The 23,071-nt window shown below is 42.0% G+C and overlaps 1 protein-coding gene across 1 annotated transcript in view; it reads right to left on the bottom strand.

The window, feature by feature from the left end:
• The window catches only part of LOC147732751 (roundabout homolog 2-like), a 1,033,034-nt gene that overhangs the window by 938,631 nt on the left and 71,332 nt on the right, over positions 1-23,071 (bottom strand). Inside the window, exon 2 of the mRNA XM_086957318.1 lies at positions 2,026-2,352. Coding sequence (XP_086813444.1) covers positions 2,026-2,352 — 327 coding nt within the window. The remainder of the gene's footprint in view (positions 1-2,025; positions 2,353-23,071) is intronic.

The raw sequence follows: 23,071 nt of genomic DNA, 5'->3' as shown, positions 1-23,071 counted from the left end.
ACCCATGAGCAATGGGTCAGAAGGCGATGTAGATAACTGGAAATGTATTCTGTTGTTTTGTTGATTTCTATTCAGCCTTCGACCTAGTCAATATGAAAATCTGTTGGTTTAAGTTGAGAGAGATGGGCATTCCAAAATGCCTGTAATCAACACTTGAAGAACTTTATTGTAATAATTGGACACGGGTGGAGCTAGACCTTAGGGGATCCCTTTTGAAGAAAATTCCTCTTGGTAATGGTTTGAGACAGAGATGTGTCCTGGCTCCCATGCTATTTTCCTTATACCTTGCAGACCTGTCACAGGTGTTGCTAGAAATGAAGGCGGTTGTACCAAACATGGGGGGAATACCTTTTGCATGTCTATCATATGTAGATAATCTGGGTATTATGGATCTGACACAAGTAGGTCTTCAAAGAAAATTAAAAACATTTAGCAAATACTGTGTGGTAAACCACCGCACTATCAATATGGAGAAGACAAACATTGTTATATTTGGCAAGAAAGCTGCACTAAGGAGACAAACGAGTGGAGCTAGTCGCATCAAATAAGTACTTGGGAATTATGTTTAATTCAAACTTATGTTGGTCTCTGCATAGGGATATTAGAGATGCTCAGGTCTTCTTTTTATTTTCTTTACTAAGGTCTTTTTTTGAGAAATATAAAACAGTACATCACAATGCTTGAACAAGGTGCCATACATTCTGAAATAAAAGGTTGCTGTTCTAGCGTCAATATGAGACCCCATTGTTTACAGCACGTTGTTCATACAGTCATGGAGAGACTCTAGTACTCCCTCAACGACCGCACTGTAATCTCAGAATAGTCATCCATTCGCTGCAACACATGGGGGCGTGCAAATAACAATGCTGACAGCGAGAAATGTATACCTCTGATACGCCAGAATAAATCCTGCAGCACCTGTGCAACCCAGTTTATTGCATTTTACCCATGGGGACCCCCCGTAGGCGTTTCTATAACTAGTGCCAGACACCATGACGCGATTTAGGCTGACAGTAATAACCAAGAATTAATAAACACTTAACAAACTCAACACAGCAATAAGCAGGGCCGAGGTGAATATACGGGACTGGAATAGCCAACTGGGAACGGGTCAGACAGGCCTCCCTATGCACTCAGAGGTCCTTGCACAGGTTGTTTTAACCACTGGAGGAGTTGTGAAATACAAGAAAGGTTTTGGAGGGCCCTCCTTGACTCCCGTACTCACAGCTTATAAAGCTAGGGCCTCTACCCAATATTTGTGCGGGTGGAAGTGCTATGCCCCAGTTCAGACCCTAATTGGGATAAATGTGAATAAAAATATCTGCAAAAACGTATGGGGTAACCCAAGGGTGCCATGGGCCAAGCAATACGAATTGAAGCAGTGTTACCGTCCTCGAATTACCTTGCTTGTAAATCAATGTTGAGATTTTGGGGTAAATTCGGGGGAGCGAGGGAGGATCAAAAAATATCCTCTCTCTGTGTCATATAGAAATAGAAATCAGTGATCTATTATGGGCGAGAGAAGAGAGAAATAGATTGGCATGCAGGGGAGAAAAATTAAATATCGTAGGTTATAAAGAGGCAGAGCCACCTCCACTCTCAAAGAGAGCCCTGAAAGAAGCCTGTGAGAGGAAATGTAGGATCCCTGACTTGCGTTATCTATCAATGAAACCATCTGCAACTTCACTGCTTGAAACTCGGCAGAAATAGTGTGTTTATCCGTATTTATCCTCATTACCAAACTCCTACTTGCGCTCTTTCCTATTGAAATTTCGTGTGGCTTTTAATGTTATTTTTAGAAGGAAATGTTTTATCCTGTTTTGGATAAGGATGATGAATGTAAATGGAGTCTATTGTTCAAACAATTCAATGTGCACTTATTAGTTGACTGTTTTTAGGAAATAGAAGGTTGATTTTGAAACCTGTTTTTTAAAGTACAAAATACCTCATCATAGTGAGGCGAATTACATAAGACATGGTTCAGTACAGTAGGCAAACAGAGGCTTGGAAATAAAAACAACTTACTGGCCACTTCAAGTGATGCATTTCTGCTGATAGCTTCTCCCAGGTAGTTCCTCGCCACACATATGTAGATTCCTTCATCGGATTTACTCCGACGGCCATGGACAATGCGCAAGAAGAAGAGGGAGCCACTAGGGAGCAGCATACGGTGCGAATGTGGGTCCTCCTTGTCTGTCTCCACCCGTTCCCCATCCTTGTACCACTCAATAATAGGGTTTGGGCGCCCCTCTGCTTTGCAATTGAGCGTAGCAGGCTCTCCTTTGGAGACAATTAGATCAGAAGGATGTTCTACTAAGCGAGGTGGTGAATCTTCAAGATGCGGTTGAGAACCTAAAGTGCAGAAATTTTTAAAACTAATTACAACTGTGAAATCACTTCATAGAATCAGCGGTCACAGAGATCTAGGGCAGTGCACTCTATCTTAAATACATTCTTATGACAGCACATTGAGATCCATAGAAAGCTTATTCTGATAAGCAAAAGAGATTCATTCATTTTATTGCATACTTTGACTCATCCCATTTTACATGCTAAAGAGAATCATAACATTCATTTATGATAGAGCCACTATTTCCAATTTGTTTTGCGAAGGAAATCCTTATCTTGATGCGCACTGGCAAGCCCAGGGCAGCTGTTGGCAAAATAGAAGAGATTCGCTTCTTTTATATCAAGGCATGGATGGGACACGTTGTGTTAAAACAATGAGTTGGGGAAATTAGAACGTTAAGTGACTCTATCAGCAGTGTTTTGTCTGTTGTATTTGCATAAACAGTTATTTTGCCAGTCATATTGCTGTAATCCACAATTAATGAGATGATGAATTGTCTCCGAGGGGTACTGTGGTCCAGAAAAGGCCTAACCATTTGCTGTGATAAAAACTCACTTCTCCCTTAACTTATTGGCAGGAGGGGCAGCGGGTGATGGAGCAGGGTTTTGAGAAAATAAAACCTGCTGCTGGATTTGACCCCCAGTAACATTTATTAACAGTGTGTTGTGTAAATTATTATTAAAGAATGTTAAATAAGGTGAAATGGTTATGCGCATGCGTGAACTTATGCGTATAATAATGCATGAAATCTAGGCAGTGTTTGCTGATGGCTTTGAATAAAATAAAAGACTAATGCTGCTTTTGTGTACGGAATAATATTTTTCTAAGAATAATGTGGGTTGCGCATGGGTTAGTGCAAATGCTGGGATGGTGCGCAGTGTGAAAGTACATTTCATGAAAATAATAAATGTTTGTGCTTTTTCTCTGTCGAAAAACAAGCATGGGCCTACACTTCTGAATGTTAGTTTTGGGTTAAAAATATGAAGTCCAAAAAGAATGATTCTGCAAGAGATAGAGAGGAACCGCGAAAAGCTGAGCATGCTCTTATGTCCTTGTGTGACTGACAAGCCTCGGAAAAGGACAAATTGATATGTGAGTAAAAGCAATGTAACTTACAAAATTGGCAGAGGCGAACAATAGAGGAGTAGAAACTTGCAACATGTAAAATGTTGAAGGAAATATTTACTATGATTGTGTTCAAAGTTGTTTCCTGAAATGAATCTATTGTAATGTTAAATGTTTAGAACTAAGAATTGTTTAATAAAGGGGGATATTCTCAAGAACTTGGGATAAATATCACAAAATTAGCTTAACGAATCTTTGCATATCGCAGTCTATCGCAGGAAAACAACACAGTGTTAAAGTAGTATTCTCAACCCAGTGATACCATGCGATAGTCCCACGATAACGCGTCAAATGACAGCGGTAAAAATAACGCGACACCTAAAAAACACAAAACACGAACATGTAAAAAACGCGATGTCCCAAACCGTGAAACAAAATCCAACAATAACCAGGGACAGCCCTGGAATTTCCATGCGTCGTGCGGGAAAATGCACCAGAAAAGGAGGGGAAAAGAATGTGAGACGTCAATGTACGAGTTCAACCTCACATTCCTGATGTAGTACAAATGTCCACTGTCCCCAATCAAAAAGGCATCTACTCACAAACAGCCACAATGTACATTGTCATGCAGTCCGTATGTAAACTTCGCCAATGCATAAACATACATGGAGCACACTGTGGAACTGCAATTCCCCATTACATTGCAGAGGGACAATCAACACCCGCTGCAGAGCAGACTCCACATATCATCAGTGATGTCGTAGACGACCCCCAGGACAACGACTATGACGAAATCCAACGGTTCATGGACAACCTCCAAACCCCACCTCCAGTAGCAGGGCAGCCTAGCACCATCAAGGTGAGCCCACCCCCTGCACAGACCACACAGCAGGAAGCACCCACCACCACGTCTAGTTCCCAGTACCTCACCTAAGAACACATGGTGTTCCAACGCCGTGAGTTAGACCGCCCGAAGGAGCTGGATGAACAGATGCATGTGGGGTCAGGCTCATGGCAGCCACACTAGATGCCATGCCTGGGTTTCTAAGTCCCATCATGGACCACTTACACTCCCCAACGGACACCCACAGTTCGCCCCATGCCCTCCAACAATTCAAACAATACATGGCTGTCGTCGCTGGAGTCATGACTCGGAGACAACAACAACTGTCGAGTCAGAGTGGCTACAGTGATGTCATCCGTGATTTGCAAAACTTAAGGAGGGTCATGGAGAACATGGAGCGGATGCAGGCACAAAGAATGGCTACCACGGCTGCACAAGAGAAAGCTGTAGATGGGATCTCCCATGCCCTGCAGATCCTCATCATGGGAATGATGCCACAAGACAGTGCACAGGTGAATGCTGCTGCTACTTCTACATCCACATCTCCGGCCCCTGATGTGTCAGTGTCACACACCACTGCAGACCAAACCCCACCACCCACATGTGAGGCACATGAAACCTAGGAGGACAAAGATGAGAATGAATGTGCCTTGTGGTAAGAAGGAGGCAGTAGCACCCATCTCGTAGACATCTGTGTCCGTCTATGCTCAGACTTTCGGTACTGAGCATAGACGGACGCGGACGTCTCCTTTAGAATCCCCAATCCCTGGTGATCGCTACGGCGCTGCCCCTTCTTCAAATCCTTCCACTAGCTGGTGAAGACGATTTCCATAAATCAGGCAAGAATTGACCAACTCAGAAGCATTACGAGGGTGTCGGGTGACATGCAAATAGGACCTACGGAAGTCATTCAACACACTTCCTTTGTGCTGTCAGGCTGTCCAGACCCCCTCCAGTCCTGATGAAGACCCGACACAGATGCATATGAGTCTGCACTATCACATAGGGTCGAAACGTTGACGTTGTTTATGCGAACCCCTCCACGCAACGCCTCAACTAAAATAAGGAAATACTGCATCCTGTTGTGGCTATTGCTTTCAAGAGTTGATACTCATGAAAAAATGTTTTGTACAGATGTATGAATATATGTCACATGTTTTATTTCTGTACAGCACTACGTCACCAATCACGACCAGTCACTAAGTGCTTCACAGTCTATGTGTTTTTTTGTTTCGGACAGTCAGATATCTATTGATCTATTTGAAAAAGATATATACTAAACAACTTACCTTTAGAACTGAATTTAGTGTTGTGTGTTTCTTTGTGCCTTTCATTTGATGTTTGTAACATGATTCATGATGTGTATTAAGTACAGTGAAACTAAGTATTCGTAATTCCCCACAGAACCACTATTTTTGTTTAGCTTCAATACCCAGGTTCTGAGGGTTAATGAAAATGGCAGAGAACAAACAGATAATTTGTCAGAATGCGGACAAGGGCGGAGCCCTTGTAATTATGGACAGAACGTTTTATGAAGAGCAAGTTTTATCACATGTGTCTGACACCACCACATATGCTGCCCTCAAAACAGATCCTACTGAAGAATTCAGTTTAATACTGGATAATATCTTATCCAAAGCTTTGGAGGCTAATATTATCACTGAAAAAGTCAAGAAGTTTTTGACTCAATTGAACCCGAAAACTCCATCACTATATATGCTACCTAAGGTGCATAAAGATCTTCATAAACCACTGTTTAGACCAATCGTGTCTACCAGAGGCAGCATCCACGAACCCGTGGGAAAACTACTGGATAAACACCTGCAACCGTTGGTCGTGAAAACTCCATCATATATCCGAGACACCACTCACTTTCTGACCATACTTAACGCCACTATGTAAAGAGAAAACGAGGAATATTGGTTATGTACAGTGGACGTTAAGTCACTATACACTTCCATTCCACATGACCTTGGCTTGGAAGCCATTGAAAACTCTCTGCTTAACTCCGAAATGGATTTGAACTTTCAAACCTTTTTGATGGAACTATTGGTTTTCACACTTTATCAGAGCTATTTTGTTTGGGATGACACCTGCTACCTCCAGCTCAATGGAACATCAATGGGCAATTGTGCTGCCCCAGCATATGCTAATTTATTTATGCATTACTTTGAACAACTAAACATACTCAATCAATCAGATTGGATGGATTGTGGGAAATTATATACCCGCTATATTGATGACATTTTTATCTTGTGGTCAGGTCCTTTCAATAAATTGTCGAACTTTCTATCTTACTTTAACACCATCAACGACCAAATACAATTCACTTGGAATGTGAATGACAAAATGGTTACTTTTTTGGATGTACAGGTGAAATTAGAGAACAATAAAATCACTACGACCTTATATCGGAAAGAAACAGATCGGAACAGTATCCTTCAGTATACCAGCTTTCACAGACTGAATTTGAAAAATAACTTACCATTATCTCAACTAATGAGGATTAAACGCATCATCTCTGACCCTGAAGATTGCAAAAAACATCTAGAAGCGGAATGTCGAAGATTTCAAGAACGTGATTACCCTATGGAGGTCATTAAGACAGCTCAAGACAAATGTAACTCAATGAAAAGAGAAGATATGCTGGTCTCCAAACCTAAAGAACCTAATAAACGAGCTATTGTGATCTCTAAATATTCTACCTTGAGTAACAAATATGGACAAATGATCATGAGACATTGGCACCTTCTAAGCAAAGAACCAGACTTCAGAGGATTATTTGAGCAATCACCTATGTTCGCGTATACACGAGGACCTAATATCAAAGAACTCTTGACCCGTTCTACTGGAGAAACCAAAACAATGACATTCAAAGGTTTACAGCCCTGCTACAACTGTAGCAACTGTAATAATGTAATGAAAGGAAACACTCTGTATCATCCGATGAAAGGCAATAAAATCCGATTGAAAGTCAATGCAACCTGTAACACTGAAAGTGTCATTTACCTACTCAAATGTCCTTGTGGTCTTATTTATGTTGGACACACAGATAGAAAAATTCATACTAGGATCTTGGAGCACAAGAGTAACATTCGGACACACAACAGTAAATCTACTGTAGCCAGTCACTTTCTGGAATACAGACATAATGTAGCCCAACTACAGTTTACGGTGCAGGAAAATTTAGCACACACCCAAGGGGTGAACCACAAGAACAAACTCCTGCAAAGAGAGAATTTTTGGATTCGTTACCTGTGCTCTATGCAACCGACAGGGTTAAATGATCGGATGGAATTCGTATGCTACCTTTAATGTCACCAAATGCATATGTTTCTTATTTACTTTTTCTTTCAGGATGCTGTGTTCGTGCATTTCACATTTTCATATTTGGATGGTTTCTTTATTGTCATATTTTTTATTTTTTCTTATCATGTGTACCATAGTTTCATCAGGATGTATTATGACATATCCCTCATTCTTTACTCGTTTTATGTTTAAATGTATGCTGATTCACCTTCTTGGTAATTCTTCACGTTGGTAACCTATTCCAAGATGGCCCCCACCATTTTACTTGATAATGTAGTCCTTTTTCTATGACCACACATCACCATCAGTCAACTTTATTAATCTCTAGCCGCTCTGTACCGAGACTGGCGTTTGAGCACACGCGAGGTTCGCGTGGTGCGAGCAGCGGTTTCATGTAAGTTTAACCGCCGCTTTAACTTTCTCTATTTCGTGCATGTTGTTGTACTACTACTCTAACGATTACTTCCCCATTACGATCTCTACACTAGCGAGGTGTGCATGCCGCAAGTAAATACTTAAATGAAATCCCATGGCCATCTTCCTGTGTGAAAAATGAAACACGTTTAGATACCATTTTGTGTAGGATTGCTTTGGACACATGATCCCAACACAGCGCGTTATTATTTTCAAATGTTTGTCACCTAGATCACGTTCGAGTGTACACATTGAGCGTCACACTGGGTGCTTTCTCTATATAACTACACGTCGTTTCAGCGCTTTCTCACTTTGAGGTGAAGGTTTGTTTATTCATTTTTGTTGACTGACACTTAGTTCACGGATTCCCGGATTGTTGGTCTACCCTGGAGAAATGTGCATGATTAGTGATTTGATCCAGTCACACTGGAAGATGTTGAATAACAGTTGTTTATTTACTTTGGATGAAATTATGACGTGCCCCCATAATTCAGACTTTACATTTCCTTTTTGTTTAGATTATTCCCCTAACGAAGGACTACCACAGTCCGAAATGCATTGGGATTGATCATGTGGAATGATAAATGTTTGGATTGGAACAAAAAATAATGTTCATTGGAATGACATTTGCAATTCCATGAAGCAAAACAGAACTTGTGTAAATCCATAAAGAAAAACTTTAACAAACTTTAATTGAGCCTATTTGATTATTGATTGAAATGCCTAATTGGTAACATTGAAGCGGTGCGCAGGGGGACAACCCTCAATGAGGGTTGCTTATTGATGATTAGTTGACGCTGGATTGCCCAGGAATCGAAGCCCCAGCCTTGCACGCTACAACTTCGCACATAGAACACTTTGTTTGCTATATATTGCGGTGCGAGTCCTATAACGTGATTGGTTACTGGGTTACCCCATTATAACTAATGATGTCGGCAGGTGAGTGGTGTGGCCTAGTTGCGCAGCAGCAGCCAAGATGGGTCTGGAGACCTAGTGCCTGGGGTGCAGCAGATGCACATGATGGCAAGCACCAACGCTCACGGCTTCCGCCTCGTGGTGGGCTGTGAGATGCCACCCTGGAAGACACGTTGGCCATTGCGGAAGAGAACCACGCCCATAGCAACGGGTTTTTTATTCACACCCCTATACTGGCCTGGCATACACCGGGCCAGACCACTCCGCTCCCGCTTACGGGGGGGGCGTAACAAGCTACATTTCCATGATCTTCCCCACTGCCTGGGGTAACATGGTTGCGTCCACTGTTCACTACACTCCAGACACCAGCAGTGAATGTCAACATGGCATGACTGTGGTCTGCATACTGCAGTCTGGCCAGCACACCCACGCTAGACTTGTCATTGTGTACATTCTCATTTGTGTGTCACTTGCCTCCTTCGCACATGCCTGGTTCCCACCTCTACACACATTCTGCTGTTGTGTGGCTGAGGTGCCATGCCGTTGATGGCTTGTGTACATGGCTAACCAAGGTTACCACAGTAAGTTGGGCTGTCATGTCTGGTAGGTGGGCATGTTGTTTGGTATGTTGTATGTGAGTTTGTGACATGTGCATTCCCAGAGTAGTGAGTTGCATGATTGTGGAGTTGAGTTGTGTGGTGTGTTCATTTGGTACTAATGAAAGAGCAATGCATTTGCCTAGGTGCCAGCCTCAAAGCACTCGTTGATGATGGACTGTCGGAAGATGTAGGAATCATGCACACTGCCTGGGTAGTTGACAATGATGTTGGTGAAGAGTCCCAGTGGTCCACTATTGCCTGCACATTGATGGAATGCGTGTGCTTTGTGTTGCGGTAATTGTGTGCAGTGTCAGCAGGGGACACAAGTAGGACATGTGTGCAATTGCCCCCAACAAGTGAGGGAAGCCTGCTATGGCGTAAAAACTTTACTTGGTCTCCAGCTGTTCCTGCACAGTGTGGGGGAAGTACAGGTGCTGGGGTACCAAGCTGATTATGGCATCCAGGACAGGTGTGAGGAACTTTGACAGGGCTGGCTATGAGACTCCTCAGACTCTGGCAGTTGTTGGTGGAATGTCCCAGAGGCCACCAAATGCAGCACAGCCAGCAGCTTTGTCTGAGATGGGATGTTGGTTGTCCGATGTGTTGGTACCATCAGCCTGTGGGCAATGATGGTCAGGATGCGGAGGATTGTTGTCCTTTTGAGCCTGTAGTGGGCAATGACATTCTCTGGTGTTAAGTCTGTGAGGCTGGTGCATTTTCTGAAGGTCCACTGTCTTTGTCTGCGCTGCCTCAGTGATAGTCCAGAGGGTGCGGGGGAGGCGGGCCTGGGGGTGGTGGGTGTTGTGGCCCTGTTGGGGTACCAGCTGCATGATCAGTAGCTCCATGGCATCTGTTGATCTTCAGGTGTGGCTCTGGACTGGGCTCCCTTTTATGGTGCAGGTTGTCGACCGACTTTACACCAGGTAAGAGCAGGTGTTAAATCCCTGCTGCTAACGCGCCTTATCACCTGTTTTGTGATCTTATCGCCAATCTGGCTGGTCGTTGAGAATGTTGCGAAGTGGTGTTGTCGCAGGTTTTTGCACAGGAATGCCTACTCTGCATCTCATTAGAGTTAGTTGCTTGCCGGTGTCATCCGTGGTCAGATTTTCTGCGGCTGCTATCACAGGAAAACTGGTGATGTGGGCTGTTAATACCAGCTTGTGAATTGGGCGAAACATTTACTGCCACTTTGGCTGCTATAAACTGCCGATAACTTAGCGATAAGTCCTTGGGAATATGCCCCAAAGTGTTCATGAAGAAGAGTAGTGTGACAGCACTCCCCAAATCTTAGCTAATGGGAGATGGAGTTTGTTTAAAAAATGAAACAAATGTCCAACCTCAGGGTTGTGGACTGAATGGCTGTGTACCACAACTCAACCCGATTACTGCTCTTCGCCTTTTGCCTGCATGTATGCCGATGTGAATGTATCATTTCTTTCTTGACAACACCACAATAAAAAATGTATTAAAACAAAAAAAAATGAAACAAATGTGGGTTGAACAGTTAGGTTTTAGGGTATGATGGAAAGTCCCCAGTGGGTGTGGTTTGGTAGGTGTTTCTGCTGATGCTAGTTAGTGGGAGATAGTTGCTGTCATCGGTTTGCGGTTTCCAGACAGAGGCCTCCCTGATTCTTGACTCCTGACTTAACCTTTGCCACCCGACTATTTGAGTGGCCTTGCTGCCCTGACTGGCCAGTGGGGTAGTTTTCCCTGATTCTTACTTGGGTTAGTATAGATGATCTTTTTAATTTGCATAATCATTTACAAATGTATTGTGCATTTGTTTATTTGACATGAGTTTGAATTTATACATTGCCAAAGTTTTTTCTCTGTGATAATCCATGATTTGCATTTGTGCGTAACTGTACTTGATGAGCCTGTATTCTTATATTATGTTTACGATGAATAACATAAAACTACACACCGAGTCTGTTATTATTTAGTAGCATAGATATGTAGATAAGTACATATTATTGTCATCAACTCTTCAAATAAATATAACCCATCGCACAATATATTCAATGTTGTAGGGAAAATGCACGTTTTTAATGTGAACCAGTCATAAACTTGCATCACACTGAACCCCAGCGTGAAGGGATTACATTGGGTAGTGTAAATGGGCCTGTGTTTATGGATCACTGATTGCTGGATCAGTTTTGGTAGCAGACGATGGTCAATTACTGATTAGTTTGGCAATAATTATTGATTATTGATGATTAACATGAAAAGTTACTGTCTTTGTTTTATGTTGTTTGGAAGGATGGATACGGGGTTACCTAAGATCCTAGGATGATGTTATTTTAGCCAAAGTGGCTGAAGAAGAATGTGGAAAGGTATCACACTGCAGACGTACTTTGTCTGTTGTTGTAATATCAAACAGCGAAAGGTTGTCGATGTTATTTTAGGGACTTATTTGATCGAAAGAAGATTGCATTAAATAGTGAAAGGTCCACTTCCGAAACTCTGGCCTTACATCCCAAATGGAGTACTAAGACCTTCTTCTGAAAGGAAAGTCCTCTTCCGAAACTTTGCCTAGTATCCCCAGAGGAGTACCAAGACCTCCTTTAACTCGAGTGAGAGTAGAGTAGTTCTGGTTGTTATTTTACTAGTAGCAAAAGGATTTCTTTTTGAATAAATGAATGTAATATTGTGCTTACTTCTTGTAATAAAACTATCTCTTTCTTACTTGAACAGACAAAGTAGCATTGTTTTGTGTTGTTTCTAACAAGAAATAGTTGAGAAAAAGTAGAAAAATACATTGCTGTATTATTTTGTAAAGGGACGGTCAGTAGCAGGAGTAATACTGACGTCACAAAAAAGCAGCGCTAGCATTGGTCAGGCAGCGGGTGTGTAGTGAGCCATGATTGGTTGGTTGGTGTGAGACGCGCTGGTATTGGTTGAGATTCAATGAATAGAGTGCGAGGATTTACGGAAATGTTCTCTTGTTTGTTTGGGTTTATTTAGTGAGAAAAAGAGTGTTTCTAAATGAAGATAGTTAAAAGAATAAAAGATTTATTTAAAAAAGACAAGCTGATAGTTACTAGAGAGGGACTTCATATACCTCCTCCGAGAACACCTGCTTCTTTTATGATGTTGGAACGTGGCTATCATACATGTAAATGGTTAGAGAACTGGATGAGTTATAAAGAAGATGATGGAGTGTTAGCTTTTCCAGTGAATGGTACATTTAATGTAAGGATTTTGGAGAACTTGAGAGGACGAATTAATTCATTAAAAAAAAATCCTAGACCTGCGCAGTATGAAGCAATTGAAGAATGGGAACATGAGGCTTTTAAAAGGGAGCGAGACAAAAATAGAATTGAAAACAGGAATATAATAACGAGATGTTCTGAGGCAAGATGGTATGATCAAATGAAAAGATGGAGGAGAGATGTGAGTGCAGATATATTATATCCAGCAATAGTTGCTGAAGATCAAACTAGAGGCAAAAGTAAAGAGAAAAAGAATAATTTAGAGACTTCAAAACTAGATAATGTTTCAGATGAAATTGATGATGAGTTGTTAGATGAAATACTATTAAATAGACCTGCACCATATCAGGAAAGTGTTGGGGGAACAGTTCCAAATGCACCACTAATTGAAATACAAGTTCCTCATGTTCCACAAACTCCACAAGATACACAGGTTACACAAGTTCCTGTTGCCTCACACACTCTAGTGTTGCAGGAGAATGACGTTAACATGCTGAATAAGGCAAGAGAGGAGTTAACTCAAATAATTAGTCAGATGAGTCAGAATGCATAAGTTTTATCAGTACTAGTAATTATTGGTCCTATAGTTCCATTGTATAGTGAGAGTCAGAATATATCAAGAGTACATGCATTGACAATTCCCGTGAATAATGCCAGGAATGTTAGTAGATCAAGTTGAAATGAGTACTTTATTGATTTATCTTCCAGTGAGTGAAAATGTAACTGAAACACCAAAGATAATTGTACAGATGGATCCTAGAAAATTAGTGCACAATACTAGTGGAACATCTCTAGTATCAGGGAGTTCAGTGGGTCCTTCACCATAGGAGTTAGATGACTGGATAAGAGGAATGGAGAAGAATAATTCACAATCGAGTATAAATATACCTAGGTTGAGTGTGGATCTGGAAGAAATAAATATTGGTAGAATAAGTACGGAAAGATTGAGTTAGTACGAAGATGAATATTATTGTGTAAGAATATAACATGAAAAGCAAAGAATTTACATTAGAGGTTGGCAGAAGCTGCACAAGAATATGGAGTAGACATAGAAAAGTATAAAGTTTTGCAAAAAACATATAGATTGGATTTTACTGGTAAGGATTTGGAGAGTTTGAATACGTCTGGTAAACGACTTCAGATAAAAAAAATTATTGAATATCTTGAAAAAATGGGAGGATTAAGAACAGTGGAAAGGTAGATAGGCGAAAAAGAAGGAAGAAATGTTTGCAAGTAAAAATGTGTCTTTATTTCCATTAAGAGAAGAATCAGGACAGGCTGAAATGGTATGCCCAATTAGAGAAGTACCAGGTGGTGGATATGTTCACATGCCTTGGTCAAGACAGGATATATTATCCTTTACAAATGATTTTCCTAGGTTGAAGGAGAAACCTGTCGAGTGGTACAAATAGGTAGAGAGGTTTGTAAAGGTTTCAAAAGTTTTATTAAAATATTTAGATGGTTTGTTTGAGATTGTAGTTCCACCTGATTTATGGACTGAGTGTAAAACTACTGTTGATTGGCCAAAAGAAGAATATCCGAGAGATGCAAAAACAGGAGCACCTTCAGAAAAAGGAATGAGGAAATATAATCAAGTAAGCAGTTTTCTGAAAAGTAAAATCTCTCCAAAAGAAACAGATTGGGTTAAAATTCACAAGACAACCCAAGAACCCAAAGAATCAGCACAAGCCTATTATGAAAAGGTTGTTAAAGGTGTTCAACCAGTATAGTAGTTTTTAAAGAATAGCTGACAAATATATGGGACATTTTGTATATAGATTTGGTTTTGGATTAAAACCTAAAATTAGTAACATGATTCAGCAACATTTGTTTTGTTGGCAGAGTAAAACAGTTGATGAGATTCTGAGATATGCTAAATATTGTAACGCTGATTTTGAGTCAAAGCCTAAAAAGGTAAAAGAGAAAATAAATGATGTGGGCACAGGTGAAAGTGGAAGAACAGAAAGATGGAAACAATTGTTCTCAAACAGATTTTCAGAATAAAGGGCAAAATCGAAATTGTCAGGTACTAAATAAAAGTAGAGGTAAAATGAAAAGAGAAGAAATTAAAAATAAATATCCTTGTCATACTTGCAGAAAGTTTGGACATTGGAGGAATGAGTGTGAAACTTTACTGAAAAATAATGGATGAATCAAAATTTTAATCCGCAGATGCAGAATGAAGTGGTTGTGAATCAACAACAGCAACAACAGCAGCAGCAGGTAGTTTCACCACAAACACAACAAGTACAGGTGCCTCAAGCTCCTATGCCAAAAAATGTGAATGCTCAAGTACAGAGATACAGTGTGAATACTGGATTTCATGCAAGTGAACAAGTTGGTAAGAATCAAAATGTGCAAGTGGTTTCACAATATTTGTTGCAATGTTCAGAGAGTGACTCAGACTCATCTCAATGACAGTGCCTGAGGGGGGAGGAAAAGTGCATGCTTGGCGCATCTCTAGAGGTAGATCAGCCAGGTCCTTTTGTTGATGGAAAAGTGGAAGGTAATGATATTACATTCAATGTGGAAACTGGTGCTTACCGTTCTACTGTGAGAGCAGCAGAAATTCCAAACCTACCCCTCTTGGGAGAAACAATCCAATAAATATATTAATACTCAGATAACAAGACCAATAGAAGTTCATACTGTAAGATTCAGAGACATGCATTGGTTTGTGGTGTGTGATACAAGTCCGGTAAACCTTTTGGGAAGGGACTTGCTCTGTAAGATGAACTGCACCATCTATTGTACACCAAATGGTATTGCTTTTCAAACACCAGATGAGGATGTTGCTTTTAAAATGATGTAAGCGAAGCATGGGACAGAAGTGAATAGTTTGTATTCACTGCTAACAGAGGAGGATTTACCTGCAGAATTGAGAAATGCAGTGTGACTTGATGTATGGGATTTTACAGGAAAGAACATTGGATTGATGAAGGGTGTGGATCCTATACAGGTTACAGTTAAACCAGGTGTTTAACCAAACACACCTCAGTACAAGATGAGTCCTGAGATCACAGCAGGAGTGATTCCTATAACTGATCAAATGATTATGCAAGGTATTCTAAAAGAAATACTAAGTCATCCTTGTGATTCACCTACCATGGGGATTAAGAAACCAAGTGGAAAATATAGAATAGGTTAGTAGTACCTTGCTGTCCAATAGTACCAAACCCAGCAGTGATTCTTTACCAAATTCTTTGTGATGCAGAATGGTACACAGTAACTGATCTGTGTCAAGCATTTTTCTTGATACCTTTGCATCCGGATCACCAATATCTTTTTGCTTTCCGTTTCGGAGATGTTTATTGGCATGGTGCAGAGTTCCTCATGGGTATACAGAGTCCTTCGATTTTTAATCAGATTTTGAAAAAAATAATTGGAGTCATTGATCATGCCAGAAAATTCAATGTTAGTGCAGTACATTGATGACCTACTGGTGGCATCAAAAACACGAGAAGCCTATGTGACAGATACAGTTGCCTTACTGAATCATTTTGCAGAAGATGGGCACAAAGTGTCACCAGCAAAATTACAGTTTTATAAAAAAAGAAGTTCAGTTTTTGGGACACAAAATTGAGAATTTACCACACCTTGTTTTAACTGCAGTAACTGCCATAACGTAATGAAGGGTAACTTTATTACCCATCCAATGAAAGGAAATAAAATCTACCTTAAAGTCAACGCAACCTGTGATACCACCAACATTATATATGTTGAAATGCCCGTGTGGTTCTGTGTATGTAGGTCACACAGAAAGAAAACTTAAAACTAGATTGACTGAACACAAAAGCAACATTCGTACCAATTCATTGAAATCTTCAGTGGCGACACATTTCTTGGAGAATAAACACCATATAAGTCAATTAAGGGCATGTTTTTTGGAAGAGATGGACAGGAACATCTGAACATCTTGGAGAGTGTTCCCTTTGACTCGGATGTACAATGGTTGGTAACCATTGATGTTGAATCTCTGTACACGAGCATCCCTCAGGACGCTACGCTGGTGGCAGCAGCACGCGCCCTGAGGGACCTCGAGTGGTTCTATGATGTTCCACAATCATTCGTCATGGAATGCGTTGAAGTGGCTCTGATCCGTAACTACTTCATGTACAAGAACCAACTGTACTTACAGACCTCTGGGACCTCCATGGGGGCCACAATGGCCCCCAGCCTGGCATGTATATGCGTTGGCCAGTTCGAGGAGCACATCGTCTATCCAGATACCAACCCCTTCCAGAGGCAGATTTGCCTCTGGAAGAGATATATAGACGATGTGCTCTGCATCTGGTCCGGCTCAGAGGAGTCGCTACTTGAATTCTGCACTTGGTTAAACTCACAGGACCAGAGTCTTAAATTTACTTGGTCATACAGTCACACTAAGGCTACCTATCTAGATCTGGAGATTGAGGCCAATGATGTCGGTACTTTGAGTACACGGGTCCACCAAAAACTCACTGACAGAAATTCCCTCCTACTGTACAATTCACACCACCCGAGGGCCCTGCGTGACAATCTTCCGGTGGGCCAATTTCTTCGGTATCGGAGAAATTGTTCTGAGACCAAAACTTTTGTGGAACAGTCCATTGACCTTACAAAAAAACTAGAACAGCGTAACTATCCACGCAAGGTTGTGAAGAATGCAAAAAAGAGGGCGCTCAATACTCCTCGTGATACTTTACTTGAGCATAACACCAGGGATAAACAAGACTGCCTACCAGTGGTTATGACTTTTGAACCTATGGCCACGAAGATTAGGCAGTCAATTAGAAAACACTGGGGTTTATTGAGTAATCAAGATTTTTCGATGCCCCCCCCCAAGATTTGCCTTCAAAAGGTCAGGGAATCTAAAAGACAGACTTGTCCACACTTGGGACCGAGTGCCGCTGAGAAGTGAAACCACGACGATATCTAAGGGACACTACCCGTGTGGTACATGTTCAGTGTGTCCACTAACCAGCAAATGCAGTAGTGTAATGTTATCTACTGGAAGAGAATGGTTCCTAAACCAATTTAGCAACTGTAACACCACCAATGTGGTTTATAGGCTACTGTGCAGCTGTGGTCTACAATACATTGGACTCACCACGAGGAGAGTAAAGGTTTGCATACAGGAACACCTAAGTACCATCAGGGCTGGGAAATTGACAACCAAATTGGTCCAACACTGTTATAAAGAGAAACACAGCTTCACATGGACAGTGTTGGAAACAGTAAAGGGAAATCCCACCAACGTGGAGTCAATCCTGATCACAAAGGAAGCGAAATGGATTTTCAGAGAGAGCAGTGATAAGCAGGGCCTTAATGGGATTATAGAGTGGAATAAGGTAAAATAATATGCCAACCACCTTTAATGGTCTGCTTTCTGAGTTGGCGCTTCGTAGCCAGTTAAGTAATTATGACTATTAATAAACTTTTTTGGGGCTATACATCCTGCCACTAGTATTGGACATTAACAGTATCCTTAAACTTGTTTCCACTAAGGTGGCTACCCTTTTATTACCTGTGCAACACTCTGTAGACATAACATGCTTGAGTCCCATTGTTTCACTATAATTGATTGTCATATGTACAACACCGTTGTGTTGTCTTCAGGTTTACTCCGACACAATCTTAAAATGTCCTTACCACTCCATAATGGCGCCCACATTGGTTTCGAATTCCCTTTACTTTTATGAGCGTGCACACATATTCGAGGAATCGATGTATGAGGGTGAGGAGACTGATAAATATGAGGAGGGCCCTTTATCTTAGTCCTTAATCAAGTCCACCGAGAATTGATATTTTCTCTAAACTATCCGTTTGATTCTACCCAGGTCGGTGATTCAGGAATTCCGTAATGGCGCCCGTTTTGGTGAGTGAAGCTCTTTCAGGCCTCATCACGTGACAGGGGTTGCCTCCGATCACGTGTTCTTGGTGTGCGATGTTCGATTACCTGGCCTGGGAGGTTTAATTGGCACACTTCTGCTCCCGCCGGTTGTTCCTGGGATGATACAACGCCCCAGAATAGCGTGCGTACGGTAAGGAGAGGGCTCCGGGTCTTGGGCGCCGCCGGCAGCCCGATTTTGCATATCTGCTTTGTGGACCGAGCAGATAACCTAAACCGGCACTAACAGTGGGCAGTATCGTATACAACCCGCTCACGGGTTATGTTGATGCCACTAACACGCTTGGTAGGCGTTTTGCAAGTTTTTTATATCCTCACTCGCAGGCTAGGAATGCAGATTCCCCGAGTTATGTGAGTTGGTTTCGAATGGTCTTTCTAGCAACAGCAATCAGGTTGCCCTGCATATTTTGTTTAACATGGGACCAGAGGAAACAAGTATGTAATGCGAGTGCTCCACTTTGACTGTTGCCATATACATTTTTAATACAGTGAGCTGGTTACCTTTAGCATAGATACCAATGAATGGCACCATTGGGTCAGACTATATGCATTGACATGGCACAATAGAGAGGGTTCCAATATTCTCTGTTGATGCTCTTTTGGGGTATATGTACTTTGTGTTGACGCATTTGCATGAATGGGGTGGCAGCCCACGCATGCATGGGCAATTCAAAGAGCAGGCTAATGTATACATATGATATTGATTACATATAATACCCTACAGGTTGATGTGACAACCGACTGCTTGGCGGAGTACCCTTTGTTCAGCTGGTACGAGGGAGCATAGCTGAATAAGGGTAAACTAACATTGAATAATTTTTGCTATGAAAAGTACAAACATTTGGGTTGTCTAGATTATGAACTGGTCGTGATTCTATTTTTATTTTATTTATTTTTTCAACTCGGCAGCTTCCTGTTCAAAAGATGTTGGAAGTGGGTGCAGTAACAGAGTATTGACCCTGATGAATCTGCCATAAAGGTTTCTGGGCAGTGAAACATGTCGGTCACAGGTAGTGGTATGCAACTTTAAGCTACCAGCCTTTTTATTTCAACTTCACACACCGTATTCATAAATAAAAGTAGTTCAAGTGGTGTGGCTGTTGATTTTATATTTCACTCTGTTTTGTTTGTTCAAGGAGTCACGCTCTAAAACTCCTTGCTATGCACCTTTTCTTTACCTTTTTTTCTCACTTATTCATTAAATTCTGGAATAGGAATGGCCACCTATGATGAGAAAGGGGCCAAGTCTCTGGTAAACATCTGACCAGATTGCCCAGAGGGTGTTCGCCCGTGAGGTGCCTTCCTCTCCGCCACACATTTTTTCCTTTATTACTTTGGTGTATGTGTGGGTCTGTGTATGGTCCTATGCAGGGCTGACATTTTTTTGGTTGCGCCGAGTTGAAAATATATGGAACCCCCCACATTCAGTAATAATGACAGACTAGGTTGTCTGTTCTAGGACAGTAGGGCATTAGAGACAACGAACACCTTAATACAGAAATAATATTGGGTGTTCTCCGGGATTCTACTTTTTGAGAATTTTGGCGGATTAGAGTCGCATGCCTGTTAGATAATTACTTGGCAAATGCAACCCATGCAGGAATCAAAGATGGCTTTTGGATCGGACCAGCAAGGTCAGATCGGTGGCTCCTTTTCAGGGGAGTGAGGGCCAGTCTGGGGCAACCAGACCAACAGTGTAAAGTTGAAGGTTCGTCGTCCCGGAGGCCATAGCTAACGGGCAGGTGACTGGACAACACGTCGAGCAGGAAAAATGCAAAAGGGCCCCACGCAGCACTCCGTGAGTGTGGAGAGATGATCTTTGGTGCAAAAGCTGCTTGGGGCTGGGGCTTCTCAATCCCCAATGCACAGCTTCGAGGGTGCCTCAGGAGCTGCACGGGAAGCACTTTGCTGGCTTTCCAAGATGGCCGGTCCCACATCTCTCGTCGCCTCCATGGGTCTCAGCTTTGCTAGGACTGTGGATCAGGCTGTTGGGAGTCTGTGAGTCCAGGTCTTGTTGGTCTCTGTTGTTCGAGCTCCGACGGGAGCAATGGCAAAGAAAACTTTTGAGCGCTGATGGTGCCTGCTTGCGCAGGGTGGCCACTCCTTGACCACAAGGGAGATTCTTCAGTCTTCTACGTCGAGTGGATGTCGAAGGGTCCAGAGTTTCGTTTCAAAGTTTCAGTCAGGATGATCTAATGCTTCATGGCACAGATCCTACCTTTATTCCAAATCAAGGGGCTGGATCTCCTGCTAGGTCCCTCCTATGGGTGGGACCCAGGAAGGGGGTGGTTACACCCCTTTCCCTTTGTCCAGTTTCGCGCCAGAGCTGGGGCTGGAATACCCCAGCACCGGTTTGAACTGGGCTTTGCCTGGGACACCTTGTGCGCCCCAGGCAGTGTCTCGTTTCATTCAGCCCTCCCTGCCCCAATCCCAATCCCCAATGCATTCCTATGAGATGGCAGCCTCACAGCAGTGAGAAACTAAAAATGGCTGTTTGTCACTACCAGGACATGTCAACACTTAAGGCACATGTCCTACCTTTTACCTACAATGCACTCTGCCCTTAGGGCTAGCTAGGGAGTGCCTTAGGGGAGACTGACATGTAGTAAAAGGGGGATCACATAAAGTGTGTGCCACGTCACAGCTGCAGTAAACTGCGCACATAGGTCCTGCAGTGGCCAAACAGGTGTAGACCAATGTTACCATGTTTACCATAGAGAGCACATGCACTTTACACTGGACAGCAGTGCTAAAGTGCCCAGAGTCATAAAACCACCAACACTAGGTCAGAAAAAAGACTAGAAGGAAGGCAAAAAGCTCAGGGATGACCCTGCAAAAAGGGCCAAGTCCAACAGGGAACAATTACCTTCTTTGGACAAGACCTGTTGGAGATGAAGGAAAGTTAATCGTAAATTGGATTGAAAAGATTCTGCTAACCTATCACAAAGCTTCTGCAAAGGAGTGGTAGGCTGAAAGTTATTGTAATTGATAGAGATGCCAGCCGTTTTGAACAGTTCTTTGGTAGAATCCTTGGCCAGGTATATTTTTTCCATAACATAAATTGATTTTTCCACCATAATTAGTGTTTTATACCCAGCTAATGCTATTCTAAATTTCGCTTTTTTTCTTCTTCAAAGCAAGCTCTCCATTTTCTTTCCAGTGCCCTACATTTTGTTTAAGTTTTTTCAATTCTTTGGAATACCATGGAGCGGTAGAACTTTTCTGAAAGCATCTGATGATTTTGAGCAGGGCCAGCTTAGTGGCTGCTGAGTCTAGTCAGTTGTTAAAATTCTTCGTAGCAGCCTCAACATTACCATGAAGGTCAGCTTTTTGAGGATTGATTATTTGGTCGAAACCTTTACCATTCAATTTTCACCAAAGACATTTATAAGTCATCTTTGTAGAGTCAGAGAAACTAGTGTGTTTGTTGGAGATGTTCAGGTAGAAGCAAACGGCGTGATGATCGGCCCAGATCAGGGGAGTTACTTTTTCAAAACAAAGGTATGAACTATTCGTGAAAATACCATCCAGCGTGTGGTTAGCTATGTGAGTGGATTGGTTTACCAATTCATCGGAGTCAAAACTCTTAAAACAATCAAGCAAATAAGCTGAATCTGGGGACTCTAGGTTTTCTATGTGGAAATTAAAATCTCCTAATATGGTAAAGTTTGTAACCTCATTGCAAGACTCCATAAAATGAGGCACATCTGAAATAAAACACCTGCGAAGGCTAGGTGTGTAGTGCTCCATTTAAAGCGGAGGACTCGTTAAAACTAAACACAAATAGCAAGGCTTCATTGCGCAAGAGAGGAGCCGGGCTAAAAGAAAATGTAAAGTGATTAGATAAACCACTGCAATACCCCCTCCCCATCTGTCTTGTCTATCCAGTCGCTCTGTGTATCTTTCTGGTATAGCAATCACCAAGTCTAGGTCAGACGAAGTGCCCAACGATGAGTCAGAAAATTGTTCACAACGCATTGAGTACACTTTGTTTTTCTAGGCTTGCCCAGCATGAGACCAGGAGGGCTGGAGCCACTGTAAAGTCTCATTATATCTACATATGTAAATGTACACAACTCCACTCTTCACCATTACACTATACACTAGTCCAGTCTTGGCCACTCCACTCTACATCACTCCACTCTATGCCACTTCACTCTACTCTGAAACAATCTACTCTATCCCACTGCACACTATGCTATTCTATACCAGTGTGTGCCACTATATGCCACTTTACTCTATTCTGCGCTACTCTGCACCACTGCACTCTATGCCACTACTCTATGCTACTGCATTCTACCCTACATCACTCCACGTTATGTCACATCACTGTACTCTGAAAAAAATCGACTCTATGACACTGCACTCTAAGCCACACTCCTCCACTCTGTGCCATTCTTTGCCACTGCACTCTACACTGCCCCACTTTGCAACACTCTACTTCATGCCACTGCCTTCTTTACCACTCTACTC

Source organism: Lissotriton vulgaris, chromosome 2_1, assembly GCF_964263255.1.
Source record: "Lissotriton vulgaris chromosome 2_1, aLisVul1.2, whole genome shotgun sequence".
Classification (NCBI taxonomy): domain Eukaryota; kingdom Metazoa; phylum Chordata; class Amphibia; order Caudata; family Salamandridae; genus Lissotriton; species Lissotriton vulgaris.
This window is presented reverse-complemented; position numbering and strand designations above follow the sequence as displayed.